Source organism: Nesoenas mayeri, assembly GCF_963082525.1.
Source record: "Nesoenas mayeri genome assembly, chromosome: 34".
In the NCBI taxonomy this organism is placed as follows: Eukaryota; Metazoa; Chordata; class Aves; order Columbiformes; family Columbidae; genus Nesoenas; species Nesoenas mayeri.
In genome coordinates, this window is record NC_137575.1 from 192,166 (window position 1) to 209,106 (window position 16,941).

Consider the following 16,941-nt stretch of genomic DNA (forward strand, 5'->3'; position numbering starts at 1 on the left):
AGCGGATCCCTCGCCCGCGCGGCTCGGGAGCCAATCGCGGCGGTCTAAAGGGGATTGACGCGATGAGTAGCCAATGGGAGGGCGGAGACGCTTGGGTCCGCCCCTCTCCCCCGCCGTCGCGGTGCGCTGAGGGTGATTGACACGATGAGTAGCCAATGGGAGCGCGGAGGCGGTTTGAATCCCACCCCAGAGCCGAAGCGGAGGCGGAAAGAGCCGAAGCGGCCGAGAAGTAACGGAAAGAGCCGAAGAGTGACGGAAACACCCGAAGCGGCGGCGGAAGGAGCCGAAGAGCGGCGGAAACACCCGAAGCGGCGGCGGAAGGAGGCGAAGATGGCGGACGGGGAGGAGGTGACTCTGGACGGGCGGCCGCTGCATCTGCTGCGCGTCGCGGACCTGAAAGCGGCGCTGGAGCAGCGCGGCCTGGCCAAGAGCGGCCAGAAGAGCGCGCTGGTCAAGCGGCTGCGAGGGGTGAGCGCGAAATGGGGCAAAAACGGGCGAAATCGGTTAAAAAATGCGGTAGATAGGGGGGGGTGTATTGAGGGATATGGGGGGGGCGACTGCGCATGCGCCGCCGTTTTCCCGCCAAAGCGCCTGCGCGGGGGGGGGGGGGGGGGGAAGGGGGGGGTTTATGAGGTAAAAATAGGCGGTTTGGGGTAAAAATGGGGGTTTTTGGGTAAAATGGGGGTGAAAATGGGTTTTTTTGGGGGGGAAATGAGGTTTTGGGGAGATTTGGGGGTAAATTGAGGAGGGGTAATGGGGGTTTGGGGGGGAAATGGGGGGTTTGAGGTGAAAATGGAGATTTTTGGTGGAAATAGTGGTTTTTAGGGGTGAAATGGTGGTTTTTGGGGGGAAAAATGGGGATTTTGGGCAATTTGTGAGGGAATTTGGGGTGAAATTTGGGGTTTAATGGGGGGAGCTTAATGAGGAGATTTGGGGGGAAAATGGTGAATTTTGGGCAATTTGGGGGGGAATTTGAGGTAAAAATGGGGATATTTGGTGAAAATAATGATTTTTAGGGTTAAAATGGTGGTTTTTGGGGTGAAAAATGGGGGTTTTGGTCAATTTGTGAAGGAATTTGGGGTGAAATTTGAGGTTTAATGGGGGGAACTTAATGGGGTTTAATGAGGAGATTTGGGGGGAAAATGGGGGTTTTTGGGTAAAATGGGGGGGATTTGAGGTAAAAATAGCGATTTTTGGTGGAAATAGTGATTTTTAGGGTTAAAATGGTGGGTTTTGGGGTGAAAAATGGGGGTTTTGGGCAATTTGTGAGGGAATTTGGGGTGAAATTTGGGGTTTAATGGGGGGAACTTAATGGGGTTTAATGAGGAGGTTTGGGGGGAAAATGGTGATTTTTGGGCAATTTGGGTGGGGGTTTGAGGTAAAAATAGTGATTTTTGGTGGAAATAGTGATTTTTAGGGTTAAAATGGTGATTTTTGGCGTAAAAAAATGAGGATTTTGGGCAATTTGTGAGGAAAATTGGGGTTTAATGGGGGAACTTAATGGGGTTTAATGAGGAGATTTGGGGGGAAAATGGTGAATTTTGGGCAATTTGAGGGGGAATTTGAGGTAAAAATAGCGATTTTTAGTTCAAACCCGTATTTTAACCCTAAAAATCACCATTTTGAGCCCAAATTTGAGTCAAAATCCGCATTTTTGGGCTAAAAACACCAATTTGGCCCCATTTTGGCGGGAAATCCTCACGGGGCTTTTGCGCCCGATTTTTGTCGCTTTTCGCCCATTTTTCGCCCGATTTTCCCCATTTTTTCGCCGTTTCTTCACATTTTGGGTGAATTTAAGTGGTTTTAACGCTTCCCATGTGGTTTTTTTAACCAAAATGGTGATTTTTTACCTCAAAACAGGCGCTGATGCTGGAGAACCTACAGAAACACTCCACCCCCCACGGCACCTTCCAGCCCAACTCGCAGGTGCAAAAACCCCCCAAACGGCCCAAAATGCCCCAAAATCGAGGGGTTTTCCCCCAAAAAACACTCCCCCCCCCTCCCCCACGTTGCGCCCACCCTAAAAACCCCAAAATCGCCGTTTTTTACCCCAAGATGGGGGAGGAAATGAGTCAAAACAGCTTCATCAAGCAATACCTGGAGAAGCAACAGGAGCTGCTGCAGCAGCGCGAAGCCGAAGGTGAATTTTGGGGCGAAAAAGGGCGTTTTTGGGCAAAAAAAGCGGCGGGCGGCGTCAAAAATGTGAATTTTCAGGGGGGGGGAAGCGGGGGAAGCAAAATGATGGTTTTTTAACCCAAAAAAAGCGGCGAAAAGCGGCGATTTGGGCGACGAGGCGGGGAAGGAGAAGAGGGCGCGGGCACAGGTAGGAAATGGGGCGGATTTGGGGGGTTTTGGGCAATTTTGGGGGGTTTGGGGGGTTTTTGGGGGATTTTGGGGTTTTGGGGCAATTTGGGGGGTTTTGGGGGGTTTTTGGGGGGAGTTTTTTGGGGGTTTTTGGGCGATTTGAGGCGATTTTGGGGCATTTTCAGGGGGATTTAATTTTGGGAGATTTTGGGTCAATTTGGGTCAATTTTGGGCAATTTTGCTGAATTTGGGGTCAATTTTGCACAATTTTGGGTCAATTTTGGGGTAATTTGAGGCGATTTTGGGTCAATTTGGGGAATTTTAGGTCGATTTGGGGGGAATTTTGGGGCAATTTTGGGTCATTTTGGGGCAATTTGGGTTATTTTTGGGCAATTTTGGGGCAATTTGAGTCAATTTTGGGTCAATTTGATCCATTTTGGGGCAATTTTGGGTCAATTTTGGGTCAATTTTGGGCAATTTGAGGCAATTTTGGGGCAATTTTGAGGGGGATTTTGGGTCAATTTTGGGTCAATTTTGGGCGGATTTTGGGTCAATTTTGCACAATTTTGAGTCAATTTTGATCCATTTTGAGTCAATTTTGGGGGATTTTGGGGCCATTTTGGGGATTTTGGGGCCATTTTGGGTACATTTTGGGTCAATTTTGGATCAATTTTGGTCAATTTGGGTCAATTTTGGGGCAATTTGAGGCAATTTTGGGTCAAATTTGGTCCATTTTGATGCATTTTGGGACAAATTTTGGGTCAATTTTGGGCAATTTTGGGTCAATTTTGGGGCAATTTTGGGTCAATTTTGGGGGGAACTGGGGAATTTTGGGTCAATTTTGGGTGATTTTTGGGTCAATTTTGATCCGTTTTGGGTCAATTTTGGATCAATTTTGGTCGATTTGGGTCAATTTTGCACAGTTTTGGGGCAATTCTGGGGCAATTCTGGGGCCATTTTGGGGCAATTTTGGGTCATTTTTGGGCAACTTTGGGTCAAATTTTGGGGCAATTTGAGTCAATTTTGGATCAATTTTGGGGATTTTGGGTCAATTTTGGGGGATTTTGGGTCAATTTTGCACAATTTTGCGCAATTTTGGGTCAAATTTGGGGGGATTTTGGGTCAATTTTGCACAATTTTGGGTCAATTTTGCACAATTTTGGGTCAATTTTGGGTCAATTTGAGGCAATTCTGGGTCATTTTGGGTCATTTTGGGGCAATTTTGGGTCATTTTGGGGCAATTTTGGGTCAAATTTTGGGTCAATTTGAGTCAATTTTGGGGGATTTTGGGTCAATTTGGGGCATTTTTTGGGCAATTTTGGGGGGATTTTGGGTCAATTTTGGGCAGTTTTGGGTCAATTTTGGGGGAACTTGGGTTAATTTTGATCATTTTTGGGTCAATTTTGGGGGGATTTTGGGTCAATTTGGGGGATTTTGGGTCAATATTGCACAATTTTGGGGCAATTTGAGGCAATTTTGGGTCAATTTTGGGTCAATTTTGGGTCAATTTTGGGTCAATTTGGGGTCAATTTTGGGCAATTTTGGGGCAATTTTGGGTGAAATTGAGTCAATTTTGGGGCAATTTTGATCAATTTTGGGTCAATTTTGGTCCATTTTGATGCATTTTGGGGCAATTTTGGGTCAAATTATGGGGGAACTTGGGGTGAATTTTGATCCATTTTGGGTCAATTTTGGGCAATTTTGGGTCATTTGATCCAATTTTGGGACAATTTTTGGGGAAACTTGGGGAAGTTTGGGTCAATTTTGGGTGATTTTTAGGTCAATTTTGGGCAGTTTTGGGTCATTTTTGGGGGATTTTGGGTCAATTTGAGTGAATTTTGGTCCATTTTGGTCCATTTTGGGTCAATTTGAGGCCATTTTGCTCCATTTTGGGGCCAATTTGGGCGGATTTGGGTCCATTTTGGTCCCTTTCCAGCCCGGCTCCCCCTCCCCCCCCCTCCCTCCCCGAGGGGGCGGAGCCTCCGCCGGGCCGGAAGGGGCGTGGCCCCCCAAGCCCCGCCCCCGAGGAGGAAGAAGAGGAAGAGGAGGAGGAAGAGGAAGAAGAAGAGGAAGAAGAACCCCCCCGGGGGGCGGAGCCTGAGCCCCCCCAAGCCCCGCCCACCTCCCCCTCCCCTCCTCCCATTGGCCAGAGCCCCGAGCCCCGCCCCCCACCAGAAGAAGCCCCGCCCCCCGTGCTCACCAAGGAGACCCCGCCCCCTTCCCCGGGGGCGGGGCCGGAGCCTGAGGGGCGGGGCCAGCGCTCGCCAGGCTCCGCCCACTCACCGCCAAGCTCCGCCCACTCCTCCCGGGGGGCGTCGCCCTCCCCGCCGGCCACGCCCACCAGCCAGAAGGTAACGGGGCCAATGGGACCCTATGGGTCTCTATGGGTCTCTATGGTCTCTATGGGTCTCTATGGTCTCTATGGGTCTCTATGGGTCTCTATGGGTCTCTATGGTCTCTATGGGTCTCTATGGTCTCTATGGGTCTCTATGGGTCCCTATGGGTCTCTATGGTCTCTATGGGTCTCTATGGGTCTCTATGGGTCTCTATGGTCTCTATGGGTCTCTATGGGTCTCTATGGTCTCTATGGGTGTCTATGGGTCTCTATGGGTGTCTATGGGTCTCTATGGTCTCTATGGGGCTCTATGGTCTCTATGGATCTTTATGGGTCTCTATGGTCTCTATGGGTCTCTATGGGTCTCTATGGGTCTCTATGGTCTCTATGGTCTCTATGGGTCTCTATGGGTCTCTATGGGTCTCTATGGTCTCTATGGGTCTCTATGGTCTCTATGGGTCTCTATGGGTCTCTATGGGTCTCTATGGGTCTCTATGGTCTCTATGGGTCTCTATGGGTCTCTATGGGTCTCTATGGGTCTCTATGGTCTCTATGGGTCTCTATGGTCTCTATGGGTCTCTATGGTCTCTATGGTCTCTATGGTCTCTATGGGTCTCTATGGGTCTCTATGGGTCCCTATGGGTTCCTATGGGGCTCTATGGGGCTCTATGGGTCTCTATGGTCCCTATGGGTCCCTATGGCCCATACTGGCCCATACTGGTCCATACTGGAGCTGTGTCCCCATGTCCCCAGGAGGCCCCCGAGGGTCCCAGCAGCCCCCAGCACAGCAGGTGAGCACGGGGTCTATAGGGGGTCTATAGGGTCTATAGGGTCTATAGGGAGGTCTATGGGGGTCTATGGAGGTCTATAGGGAGGTCTATGTGGGTCTATAGGGACTATAGGGAGGTCTGTGGGAGCCTATAGGGGGATCTATAGGGGCTATGGGGGCTATAGGGTCTATAGGGAGGTCTATGGGGGTCTATAGGGAGGTCTGTGGGGGTCTATAGGGTCAATAGGGAGGTCTTTGGCGGTCTATAGGGACTATAGGGAGGTCTATGGGGGTCTATAGGGAGGTCTATGGGGCTCTATAGGAGCTATGGGGGCTATAGGGGGTCTATGGGCTTCTATGGGGCCTATGGGGACTATAAGGAGGTCTAGGGGTGTCTATAGGGCTTCTATAGGGCTTCTATAGGGACTATGTGGCTTTATGGGGGTCTATAGGGGGTCTATGCGCCTGTAGGTGTCTATAGGGGTGTATAGGGGCTATAGGTGTGTATAGGGAGTCTATAGGGGCTGTGGGCGCTTATAGGGGTTTATAGGATCTATAGCGGAGTCTATAGGGAGCGTAGAGCTCTATAGGGGGGTCTCTAAGCGCTATAGGGAGCTCTATGGGGGCTCTATAGGGTCTCTAGTGGGGTGTATAGGGACTCGGGGGGTCTATGGGGCGCCTATGGGGTCTATAGGGCCCCTATGGGGTCTATAGGGGGTGCAGGTATAGGAGGGGCTGTAAGAAGCTCTATAGGGGACGGGGGGGATCTATGGGGGTCTATGGCAGAGCCCATAGGTTCTATAGGGGGTGAGGGCTGTATGGGGCTCTATAGGGAGGTCTATAGGGTCCATAGGGTTCTATAGAGATGGCCATGGGGGCTGGGGGGTGTATAGGGGCCCTATAGGAGGCTCTATGGGGCTCTATAGGGGATCTATGGGGCTCTATAGGGGGTCTATGGGGTCTATAGCGGAGTCTATAAGCGATGGGGGGGGTCTATAGGGCTCTATATTGGGGTCTATAGGGGATATATGAGGGTCTATAGGGGATGGGGGGGGTCTATGGGATCTATGGGGGGATCTATAGGTTCTATATGGGGGTTTATAGGAGATGGGGGAGTCTATAGGTTCTGTGTGGGGTTCTATAGGGGATGGGGGGGTCTATGGGGTCTAGATGGGGGCCTATGGGATCTATAGGGAATGGGGGGTCTATGGGATCTATAGGGGGGGTCTATGGGATCTATATTGGGGTCTATAGGGAATGGAGGGTCTATGGGGTCTATATGGGGGTCTATGGGGTCTATAGAGGTGTATGGGATCTATAGGGGGGTCTATGGGGTCTATACGGGGCTCTATAGGGAATGAGGGGTCTATGGGGTCTATATGGGGCTCTATAGGGAAGGGGGGGTCTATGGGATTTATATGGGGGTCTATGGGATCTATATGGGGGTCTATTGGGGGATCTATAGGGAATGGGGGATCTATAGGATATATATGGGGGGTCTATGGGGTCTATATGGGGGTCTATGGTATCTATATGGGGGTCTGTAGGGAACGGGGTGTCTATAGGATCTATAGGGGGGTGTATGGGCCCTGTGTGGGGCTCTATAGGCTCCATATGGGTCCCTATAGGTTGTATCTGCGCTCTATATTGAGCTCTATAGCGTCTCTATTGGGTCTACGGGGTCTTCCCCCCCCCCCCCCCCCGCCCCTCCAGGCCACGCCCCCTCCCCAAACCCCGCCCCCTTCCCCCCACCCCATTGGCCACACCCCCCCTTGGCCACACCCCCCCCCCGGCCCGGCCCCGCCCCCCGCGCGGCGCGGTGCATTGTGGGGAGCGGCCAAGATGGCCGCCCCGCCCGCCCGCCGGGCCGCACAATAGGAGCGGGGATGGCGGGGGGGTGAGACCCACAAGTGTGGGGCGGGGGGGGGATCTGTGGGGCTGAGAGCGAATCTATGGGGCTGGGATCTGTGGGGCTGGGATGTGGGGATGGGATGTGGGGATGGGGGGATCTATGGGGTGGGGGGGGATCTATGGGGCTGGGATGTGGGGATGGGATGTGGGGATCTATGGGGCTGGGTCTATGGGGCTGGATCTGTGGGGCTGGGATGTGGGGTTGGGGGGATCTATGGGGCTGGGATGTGGGACTGGGGGGGATCTATGGGGCTGGGATGTGGGGATGGGATGTGGGGATGGGGGGGATCTATGGGGCTGGGATCTGTGGGGCTGGGGCTGGGTCTATGGGGCTGGGATGTGGGGATGGGGGGGATCTATGGGGCTGGGTCTATGGGGCTGGAGATGGATCTATGGGGCTAGGGGGGATCTATGGGGCTGAGGGGGATCTATGGGGCTGGGGATGGATTTATGAGATTGGGATCTATGGGGCTGGGTCTATGGGGCTGGGATGTGGGGATGGGGGGGATCTATGGGGCTGGGTCTATGGGGCTGGAGATGGATCTATGGGGCTAGGGGGGATCTATGGGGCTGAGGGGGATCTATGGGGCTGGGGATGGATTTATGAGATTGGGATCTATGGGGCTGGGTCTATGGGGCTGGGATGTGGGGATGGGGGGGATCTATGGGGCTGGGGATGGATCTATGGGGCTGGGGGGGATCTATGGGGCTGAGAGCGAATCTATGGGGCTTAGGGGGGGATCTATGGGGCTGGGGATGGATCTATGGGGCTGGGGGGGATCTATGGGGCTGGGATCTATGGGGCTGGATCTGTGGGACTAGGGGGGATCTATGGGGCTGGGGATGGATCTATGGGACTGAATGTGGGGCTGGGGAGGATCTATGGGGCTAGGGGGGGATCTATGGGGCTGGATCTGTGGGGCTGGGGGAGGATCTATGGGGCTGGGATGTGGGGCTGGGATGTGGGGCTGGGGGGGATCTATGGGGCTGGGGGGGATCTGTGGGGCTGGGATGTGGGGCTGGGGGGGATCTATGGGGCTTGGGGGGATCTATGGGGCTGAGCAAATCTATGGGGCTGGGGATGGATCTATGAGGCTGCGGATGGATTTATGGGGCTGGGCTGGATCTATGGGGTGGGGGGGATCTATGGGGCTGGGATGTGGGGATGGGATGTGGGGGGGATGTGGGGATGGGATGTGGGGGATCTATGGGGCATCTATGGGGTTGAGAGAGAATCCGTGGGGCTGGGGGGGATCTACGGGGCTGAATCTATGGGACTGGATCTGTGGGGCTGGGGGGGATCTGTGGGGCTGGATCTGTGGGGCTGGGATCTATGGGGCTGGGGGGGATCTGTGGGGCTGGATCTGTGGGGCTGGGGGGGGATCTATGGGGCTGGGGGGGGATCTATGGGGCTGGATCTATGGGGCTGGGGGGGTATCTGTGGGGCTGGATCTATGGGGCTGGATCTATGGGGCTGGGGATGGACCTATGGGGCTGGATGTATGGGGCTGGGGGGGAATCTATGGGGCTGGGGATGGATCTATGGGGCTGGATGTATGGGGCTGGGGGGGAATCTATGGGGCTGGGGATGGATCTATGGGGCTGGGGATGGATCTATGGGGCTGGAGGTCAATCTGTGGGGCTGAGAGTGTATCTATGGGGCTGGGGATGTATCTATGGGGCTGGGGGGAATCTATGGGTCTGGGGGGATCTATGGGGCTGGCAAGATGTACAGTGTGTCCTATGGGGGGTTCTATGGGGAGATGTGGGGCAGGATCCATGGGGCTGAGGGTGGATCTATGGGGCAGGATCTATGGCGCTAGGGCTGGATCTACGGGGCTGGGGGGGGGATCTATGAGGCAGGACCCCCAAGTGTGCGCCACCCCCAGCAAAGGGGCCAAATCTATGGGGCTGTGGGGGGGATCTATGGGGCTGGGGGGGCAGCATCTATGGGGCCAGCCCCACTGATTCCTCTGCCCCATAGCGAGGAGCCGCCGGTGCCCACGGAACCGGGACCCCCCCCCGGGCCGGGGGGCTCGACCCCCCCCGAGCGACCCCCAGACCCACAGGTAACGCCCCCCAAGTGTGGGGCAGGGGCACCAACCCACCCCCCAAGTGTGGGGCAGGGGGGGGGGGGGGGGGGGTCACTTGTGGGGCGCCCCATAGCGCCGCCAGCTTTATCAACCCACTTATGGGGCGCCCCATAGCGCCGGGGGCCATAACGGGGCTTGTTATGGGGCTGCCCCACACTTATGGGGCCGAGTTGTGGGGCGCGCCGGGTTTTAGCTGCGTGAGTTATGGGGCGCCCCCCGTGCATGGGTGTTACTTATGGGGCTCGCCCCACACTTATGGGGCTCACCCCACACTTATGGGGCGCCACACACTTATGGGGCTCCCTCAGGGGGGGCGCCCGGAATCTATGGGGCTGAGTTACAGGGCTCATTTGTGGGTCTACGGGCTTGAGTTATGGGGCGCCCCCCTATTTATGGGGCTCACTTATGGGGCTCGCCCCACACTTATGGGGCTCACCCCACACTTATGGGGCGCACTCAGGTTTTGCCCAGAATCTACGGGGCTGAGTTATGGGGCTCAATTATGGGGCTCGCCCCACACTTATGGGGCTCACCCCACACTTATGGGGCGCACTCATGGTTTGCCCAGAATCTATGGGGCTGACTTATGGGGCTCACCCCACACATTCGGGGTTGGTTAATGGGGCGCCCTCAAATCTATGGGGCTCGATTACGCCGCGCCCCGCACTTATGGGGTGCCCCACATCCACCTCAGCCCCCCCTCCCCCCTCCGTTCCCAACTTATGGGGCCGCCCCACAACTACTTGTGGGGCACCCCACGGCGCCGTGGGTCCCTCCCGGACCCCCTCCCCCGCGCCCCCCAACTTGGGGGGCGCCCCATAGCGCCCCCCCCCCCCACCCCCAAACGTGTCTCTTTTGGGCACCCCAGCGCCGCCCCACGGAGCTCCCGGACCCCCAACGTCTCACTTGGGGGGCTGCCCCACACCTGGTTATGGGGCACCCACCGCCCCCCCCCCCCATGGACCTTCCGGGACCCCCAAGTTATGGGGCACCCACCATGCTACGGACCATTTGGGACCCATAAGTTGGCACTTATGGGGCTGCCCCACACCTAGAGAAGCTCCGCGACCCCCAAGTTATGGGGCGCCGGCACAATACGGACCGTTTGGGAGCCATAAGTTGGCACTTATGGGGCTGCCCCACACCTAGAGAAGCTCCGCGACCCCCAAGTTATGGGGCACAGAACATCTCAAGACCTCCTGGGACCCCCAAGTTATGGGGCGCCCGGCACAATACGGACCATTTGGGACCCATAAGTTGGCACTTATGGGGCTGCCCCACACCCAGAGAAGCTTCGCGACCCCCAAGTTATGGGGCACAGAACATCTCAAGGCCTCCTGGGACCTACAAGTCGTCACTTATGGGGCTGCCCCATAGCCGGGACCCCATGGAGCCACTCAAGAACATGCGCGATCCACAAGTTTGTGACCCACAAGAAGCTCTGGGACCCACAAGTGCCCCCAACGTCACTTGTGGGGCACCCCATGGATCTCCAGACCCACAAGTTATGGGGCAGCCAATGGACTCCTGAGACCCCCAATTCACTTATGGGGCACCATAAGGATCTCCGGACCCACAAGTCACTTATGGGGCACCCCATGGATCTCCAGACCCACAAGTTATGGGGCACCCCATGGATCTCTAGACCCACAAGTTATGGGTCACCCTATAGATCTCCAGACGCACAAGTTATGGGGCAGCCAATGGACTCCTGAGACCTCCAAGTCACTTATGGGGCACCCTATGGATCTCCAGACCCCCAAGTCACTTATGGGGCAGCCCATAGATCTCCAGACCCCCAACTTATGGGGCATCCTATAGATCTTCAGACCCACAAGTCACTGATGGGGCACCCCATGGATCTCCAAATCCACAAGTTATGGGGCACCCCATGGATCTCCAGACCCACAAGTTATGGGGCATACTATAGATCTCAAGACGCACAAGTTATGGGGCAGCCAGTGGACTCCTGAGACCCCCAAGTCACTTATGGGGCACCCCATGGATCTCCAGACCCCCAACTTATGGGGCCTTCTATAGATCTTCAGACCTACAACTTATGAGGCACCTCATGGATCTCCAGACCCACAAGTTATGGGGCACCCCATGGATCTCCCGACCCACAAGTTATGGGGTCTTCTATAGATGTTCAGACCTACAACTTATGGGGCACCCCATGGATCTCCAGACCCACAAGTTATGGGGCACCCCATAGATCTCCAGACCCACAAGTTATGGGGCACCCCATGGATCTCCAGACCCACAAGTTATGGGGCACCCCATAGATCTCCAGACTCACAAGTTATGGGGCAGCCAATGGACTATTGAGACCTCCAAGTCACTTATGGGGCACCCCATGGATCTTCAGACCCACAACTTATGGGGCACACAATGGACTCTTGAGACCCCCAAGTCACTTATGGGGCACCCCACAGATCTTCAGGCCCACAAGTTATGGGGCAGCCAATGGACTATTGAGACCCCCAAGTCACTTATGGGGCACCCCATGGATCTCTAGACTCCCAACTTATGGGGCACCCCATGGATCTTCAGACCCACAAGTTATGGGGCACCCCATGGATCTTCAGACCCACAAGTTATGGGGCAGCCAATGGACACCTGAGACCCTCAAGTCACTTACGGGGCACCCCATAGATCTTCAAACCCACAAGTTATGGGGCAGCCAATGGACTCTTGAGACCCCCAAGTCACTTATGGGGCACCCCATGGATCTTCAGACCCACAAGTCACTGATGGGGTACCCTATGGATCTTCAGCCCCCCGACTTACGGGGCATCCCATAGATCTTCAGACCCACAACTTATGGGGCACCCCATGGATCTGCAGACCCACAAGTTATGAGGCACCCCATAGATCTCCAGACCCACAACTTATGGGGCAGCCCATGGACTCCTGAGACCCCCAAGTCACTTATGGGGCACCCCATAGATCTCCAGACCCCCAATTTATGGGTCAACCCATGGACTCCTGAGACCCCCAACTTATGGGGCACCCTATAGATCTCCAGACCCCCAACTTATGGGGCAGCCAGTGGACTCTTCAGACCCACAAGTGACTTACGGGGCATCCTATCATCCTATAGATCTCCAGACCCACAACTTATGGGGCGCCCCATGGATCTCCAGACTCACAAGTTATGGGGCAGCCAATGGACTCTTGAGACCCCCAAGTCACTTATGGGGCACCCTATGGATCTCCAGCCCCCCAACTTATGGGGCACCCCATAGATCTCCAGACCCACAAGTTACTTATGGGGCACCCTATGGATCTCCAGACCCACAAGTTATGGGGCAGCCAATGGACTGTTGAGACCCCCAAGTCACTTATGGGGCACCCTATGGATCTCCAGCCCCCCAACTTATGGGGCACCCCATAGATCTCCAGACCCACAACTTTATGGGGCACCCTATGGACTCCTGAGACCCCCAAGTCACTTATGGGCACACCTATGGATCTCCACACCCCCCAACTTATGGGGCAACCCATAGATCTCCAGCCCCCCAACTTATGGGGCAGCCAATGGACTCCTGAGACCCCCAAGTCACTTATGGGGCAGCCCACGGACTTCCAGTGTCACTTATGGGGCAGCAACTCCACCCCCTGGACTCTCGGGCCCCCCAACTTATGGGGCAGCCCCACGGTGACCAATGGGATCAAATGGGAAGTGTTGGGGAGGGGGCGGGGCAAAGGGGGGGGGCGTGGCTTGTTGAATGAATGGGGAGGAGGGGGCGGAGCCTCCCGCAGGCCCCGCCCCCTCGGCTCTGACGTCACCCCCTGGCCCCGCCCCCCCTTCCCATTGGCCCCTCCCATCTCTCCCCAGAGCCCCGCCCAGCCCAAGGCCGTCAAGAGGAAGATCGCCCTGATTGGTCACGTGGGTTGAGGGGGCGGGGCCTGGGGTGGGAGGGGCCTGGGGGGGTGTAATGCGGGCCATAGGGGTGAATGGAGGGGGCGGGGCTTAGCAGAGGGGGCGGGGCTTAAGGGGCCATTGATCTCTATGGGGGTAATAGGGATGAATGGACGGGGTGTGAGCTTAAATTGGTGGGCGTGGCTTGGTTTTCATTGATCTCTATGGGGGTAGTAGGCGATGAATGGACGGGGGCGTGGCTTGTGGTGGGCGGGGCTTAGGGTCCATTGATCTCTATGGGGGTAATAGGGATGAATGGAGGGGGCGTGGCTTGTGGTGGGCGGGGCTTAAGGTCTGTTGATCTGTATGGGGGTAATAGGGATGAAGGGGGAGTAATAGAGATGAATGGAGGGGGCGTGGCTTGGGGTGGGCGTGGCTTGAGGTTCATTGATCCCTATGGGAGGGGGCGTGGCTTAATGGGTGTCTATGGGGGTAATGGGGGTGAATGGGGGTAATAGGGATGAATGGGGGGGGCGTGGCTTGTGGTGGGCGGGGCTTAAGGGCCATTGATCTCTATGGGGGTAATAGGGATGAATGGAGGGGGCGTGGCTTGTGGTGGGCGGGCTTGAGGTCCATTGATCCCTATGGGAGGGGGCGTGGCTTAATGGGTGTCTATGGGGGTAATAGGGATGAATGGGTGGGCGGGGCTTAGCAGAGGGGGCAGGGCTTAAGGGCCATTGATCTCTATGGGGTTAATAGGAATGAATGGAGGGCGTGGCTTGGTGGTGGCGGGGCTTGGGGTGCATTGATGCTCTATGGGAGGGGGCGTGCGCTTAATGGGTGTCTATGGGGGTAATGGGGATGAATGGGGGTAATAGAGATGAATGGAGGGGCGTGGCTTGTGGTCCATTGATCTCTATGGGAGGGGGCGGGGCTTAATGGGTGTCTATGGGGGCAATAGGGATGAATGGGGGGCGTGGCTTGTGGTGGGCGTGGCTTTTGGCCCATTGATCCTATTGGAGAGGGGTGGGGCTTAATGGGTGGTCTATTGGGGTAATGGGGGTTGAGATGAAGGGGGGCGTGGCTTAACCTTTGGCTCCACCCCCCCCCAGCAGGAGCCAAGGGGCGGAGCCGGAAGTGGGCGGAGCCCCGTGGCGGGGGGGGGCCGGAAGCGGCGCTGGGGCTCCAGCACGGCCAGCGCCCCCAAGCGCCCCAGCATCAGCATCACCACCCGACTTCGCTCAAGGTGCCCCGCCCACCCCCCTAAGCCACGCCCACCCGCCCTAAGCCCCCGCCCACCGAGCCCCGAGACCACCCCCGGAGCTCTAAGCCCCGCCCACGAGGTTTAAGCCCCACCCACAGGTTACAGGACCCGCCCACAAGGTCTAAGCCCCCACCCATAATAGCTCAGACCCCCACCTCAGATCTCTAAGCCCCCGCCCAGCAAGCTCTAAGCCCCCACCCCATTAGGCTCTGAGCTCTGCCCACAAGGTCTAAGCCCCGCCCACAAGGTCTAAGCCCCGCCCACAAGGTCTAAGCCCCACCCACGAGCTCTAAGCTCCACCCACAAGCTCTAAGAGCCACCCACAAGCTCTAAGCCCCGCCCACCGGTCTTAAGCTCCACCCACAAGGGTTAAGACCCACCCATACGGGTCTAAGCCCCGCCCACAAGGTCTAAGCCCCGCCCACAAGGTCTAAGCCCCACCCACAAGGTCTAAGTCCCCGCCCATAAAGCCCAGACCCCGCCCTGGAGCTCTAAGCCCGCCCACCGAGGTTTAAGCCCCGCCCACAAGGTCATAGGACCCACCCACCAGCTCTAAGCCCCGCCCACCAGGTTTAAGCCCCACCTATAAGCTCTAAGCCCCGCCCACCACAGGTTTAAGCGCCCGCCCACAAGGGCTTAAGCCCCGCCCACCAGCTCTAAGCTCCACGCACAAGCTGCTAAGGACCCACCAATAAGCTCTAAGCTCCACCCACAAGGTCTAAGCCCCGCCCACCAACTCTAAGCCCCGCCCACAATGCTCAGACCCACCCCCACAGGGCTTAAGCCCCGCCCACAGGTCACTGGCTCCACCCATAAGGTCTAAGCACCCGCCCACAAGGTCTAAGACCCACCCATAAGCTCTAAGCCCCGCCCACAAGGTCTAAGCCCCGCCCACAAAGCCCTGACCCCGCCCACCACCCTTAAGCCCCGCCCCCCCATTCATCCCTATTACCCCCATAGACACCCATTGACTCCCACCCCTCCCATAGAGATCAATGGGCCCCAAGCCCCGCCCACCAAAAGCCACGCCCCCTCCATTCATCGCTATTACCCCCATAGACACCCATTGGCTCCCACCCCTCCCATAGAGATCAATCGGGCCCCAAGCCCCGCCCACCAAAAGCCACGCCCCCTCCATCATCCCTATTACCCCCATAGACACCCATTGGCTCCCACCCCTCCCATAGAGATCAATGGGCCCCAAGCCCTGCCCACCACAAGCCACGCCCCTCCAGTCATCCCTATTACCCCCATAAGAGATCAATGGACCCAAAGCCCCGCCCACCGGACACGCATTGACCCCCTCCCCTCCCATAGAGATCAATGGGCCCCAAGCCCCGCCCACTCCCTTTAAACCCCGCCCTCTCCCCAAGCCCCGCCCCCCACAAGCCCCGCCCCCCAAGCCCCGCCCCCTCTCTTCCAGAGCCTGATCCCCGAGATCAAAATGGGGGGGGGAGCGGGGGGAGGGGCCAACGACCCCCCCCCCGGACCTCCCACCCCCCCCCTCCGAGCAGGGGGAGGGGCTTGATGACGTCAGCGAAGGGGCGGAGCCCCCGGGGGGCGGGTCCAGCACCCCCCCCCCCATTGAAGATCATTAGAACCGTCACCCAGGTGAGTCCCCGGCCACGCCCCCTTCGCTCTGATTGGCCGGCGGCGCCTTCACGCTTCCCTAGCGACGGGCTGGCCACGCCCCCCTTCGCTCTGATTGGTCCGACTGGTCCTTGCAGGTGATTGGTGCGGAGAACGGCGGGGAGGAGCCCACAGTGGGGGGGGGGGGGAGTGGCGCCGAGGCCACGCCCCCCGGCGCTCAAGCCCCGCCCCCCAGCGCCGAGGCCACGCCCCCGGAGCCGCCCATTAAGAAAAGTGGGTGAATTGGGGGGGGGGTTTAAACCCCATTGAAACCCATTGAGAACCAATTGGGTTTAAGGGGGTGGGCGGGGTTAAGGGGGGTGCTTGATGGTGATTGGTTGTCGCCCGCAGGCTCCGCCCCCCCGCCCCGCCCCCCCCGGGGGTTCTCGCTGCCCGTGGATGAGCCCGTGAGGGCGGGAACGCGCCCCTCCCCCCCCCGGCAGCGCCCCAGCCGCATCGTGCACCTCTGCAACCTGGTGAGACCCATAGATTGACCCATAGCAACCCATAGATTGGCCCATAGAGACCCATAGAGACCATAGAGTGACCATAGAGACCATAGAGTGACCCATAGATACCATAGAGTGACCCATAGATACCATAGAGTGAGCCATAGAGACACATCGTGCACCTCTGCAACCTGGTGAGACCCATAGATTGACCCATAGCGACCCATAGATTGACCCATAGAGACACATAGAGACCATAGAGTGACCATAGAGACCATAGAGTGACCCATAGATACCATAGAGTGAGCTATAGACACACATA

The 16,941-nt window shown here is 57.0% G+C and overlaps 2 protein-coding genes across 2 annotated transcripts in view; both read left to right on the top strand.

Annotated features, from left to right (window-relative positions):
- Positions 1–16,941, top strand: part of LOC308051216 (uncharacterized protein) — a 54,648-nt gene that overhangs the window by 30,511 nt on the left and 7,196 nt on the right. Inside the window, 5 exon segments of the mRNA XM_080361569.1 lie at positions 14,435–14,512; positions 14,515–14,523; positions 15,967–16,152; positions 16,269–16,404; positions 16,522–16,646. Coding sequence (XP_080217695.1) covers positions 14,435–14,512; positions 14,515–14,523; positions 15,967–16,152; positions 16,269–16,404; positions 16,522–16,646 — 534 coding nt within the window.
- LOC308051238 (uncharacterized protein) lies at positions 145–13,313 on the top strand (the record flags this gene model as incomplete). Its single annotated transcript, XM_080361594.1, has 8 exons — positions 145–468; positions 1,861–1,926; positions 2,056–2,140; positions 2,215–2,323; positions 4,241–4,655; positions 5,393–5,430; positions 9,304–9,388; positions 13,254–13,313. 8 exons carry the CDS (start codon positions 145–147, stop codon positions 13,311–13,313), a joined length of 1,182 nt encoding a protein of 393 aa, XP_080217720.1.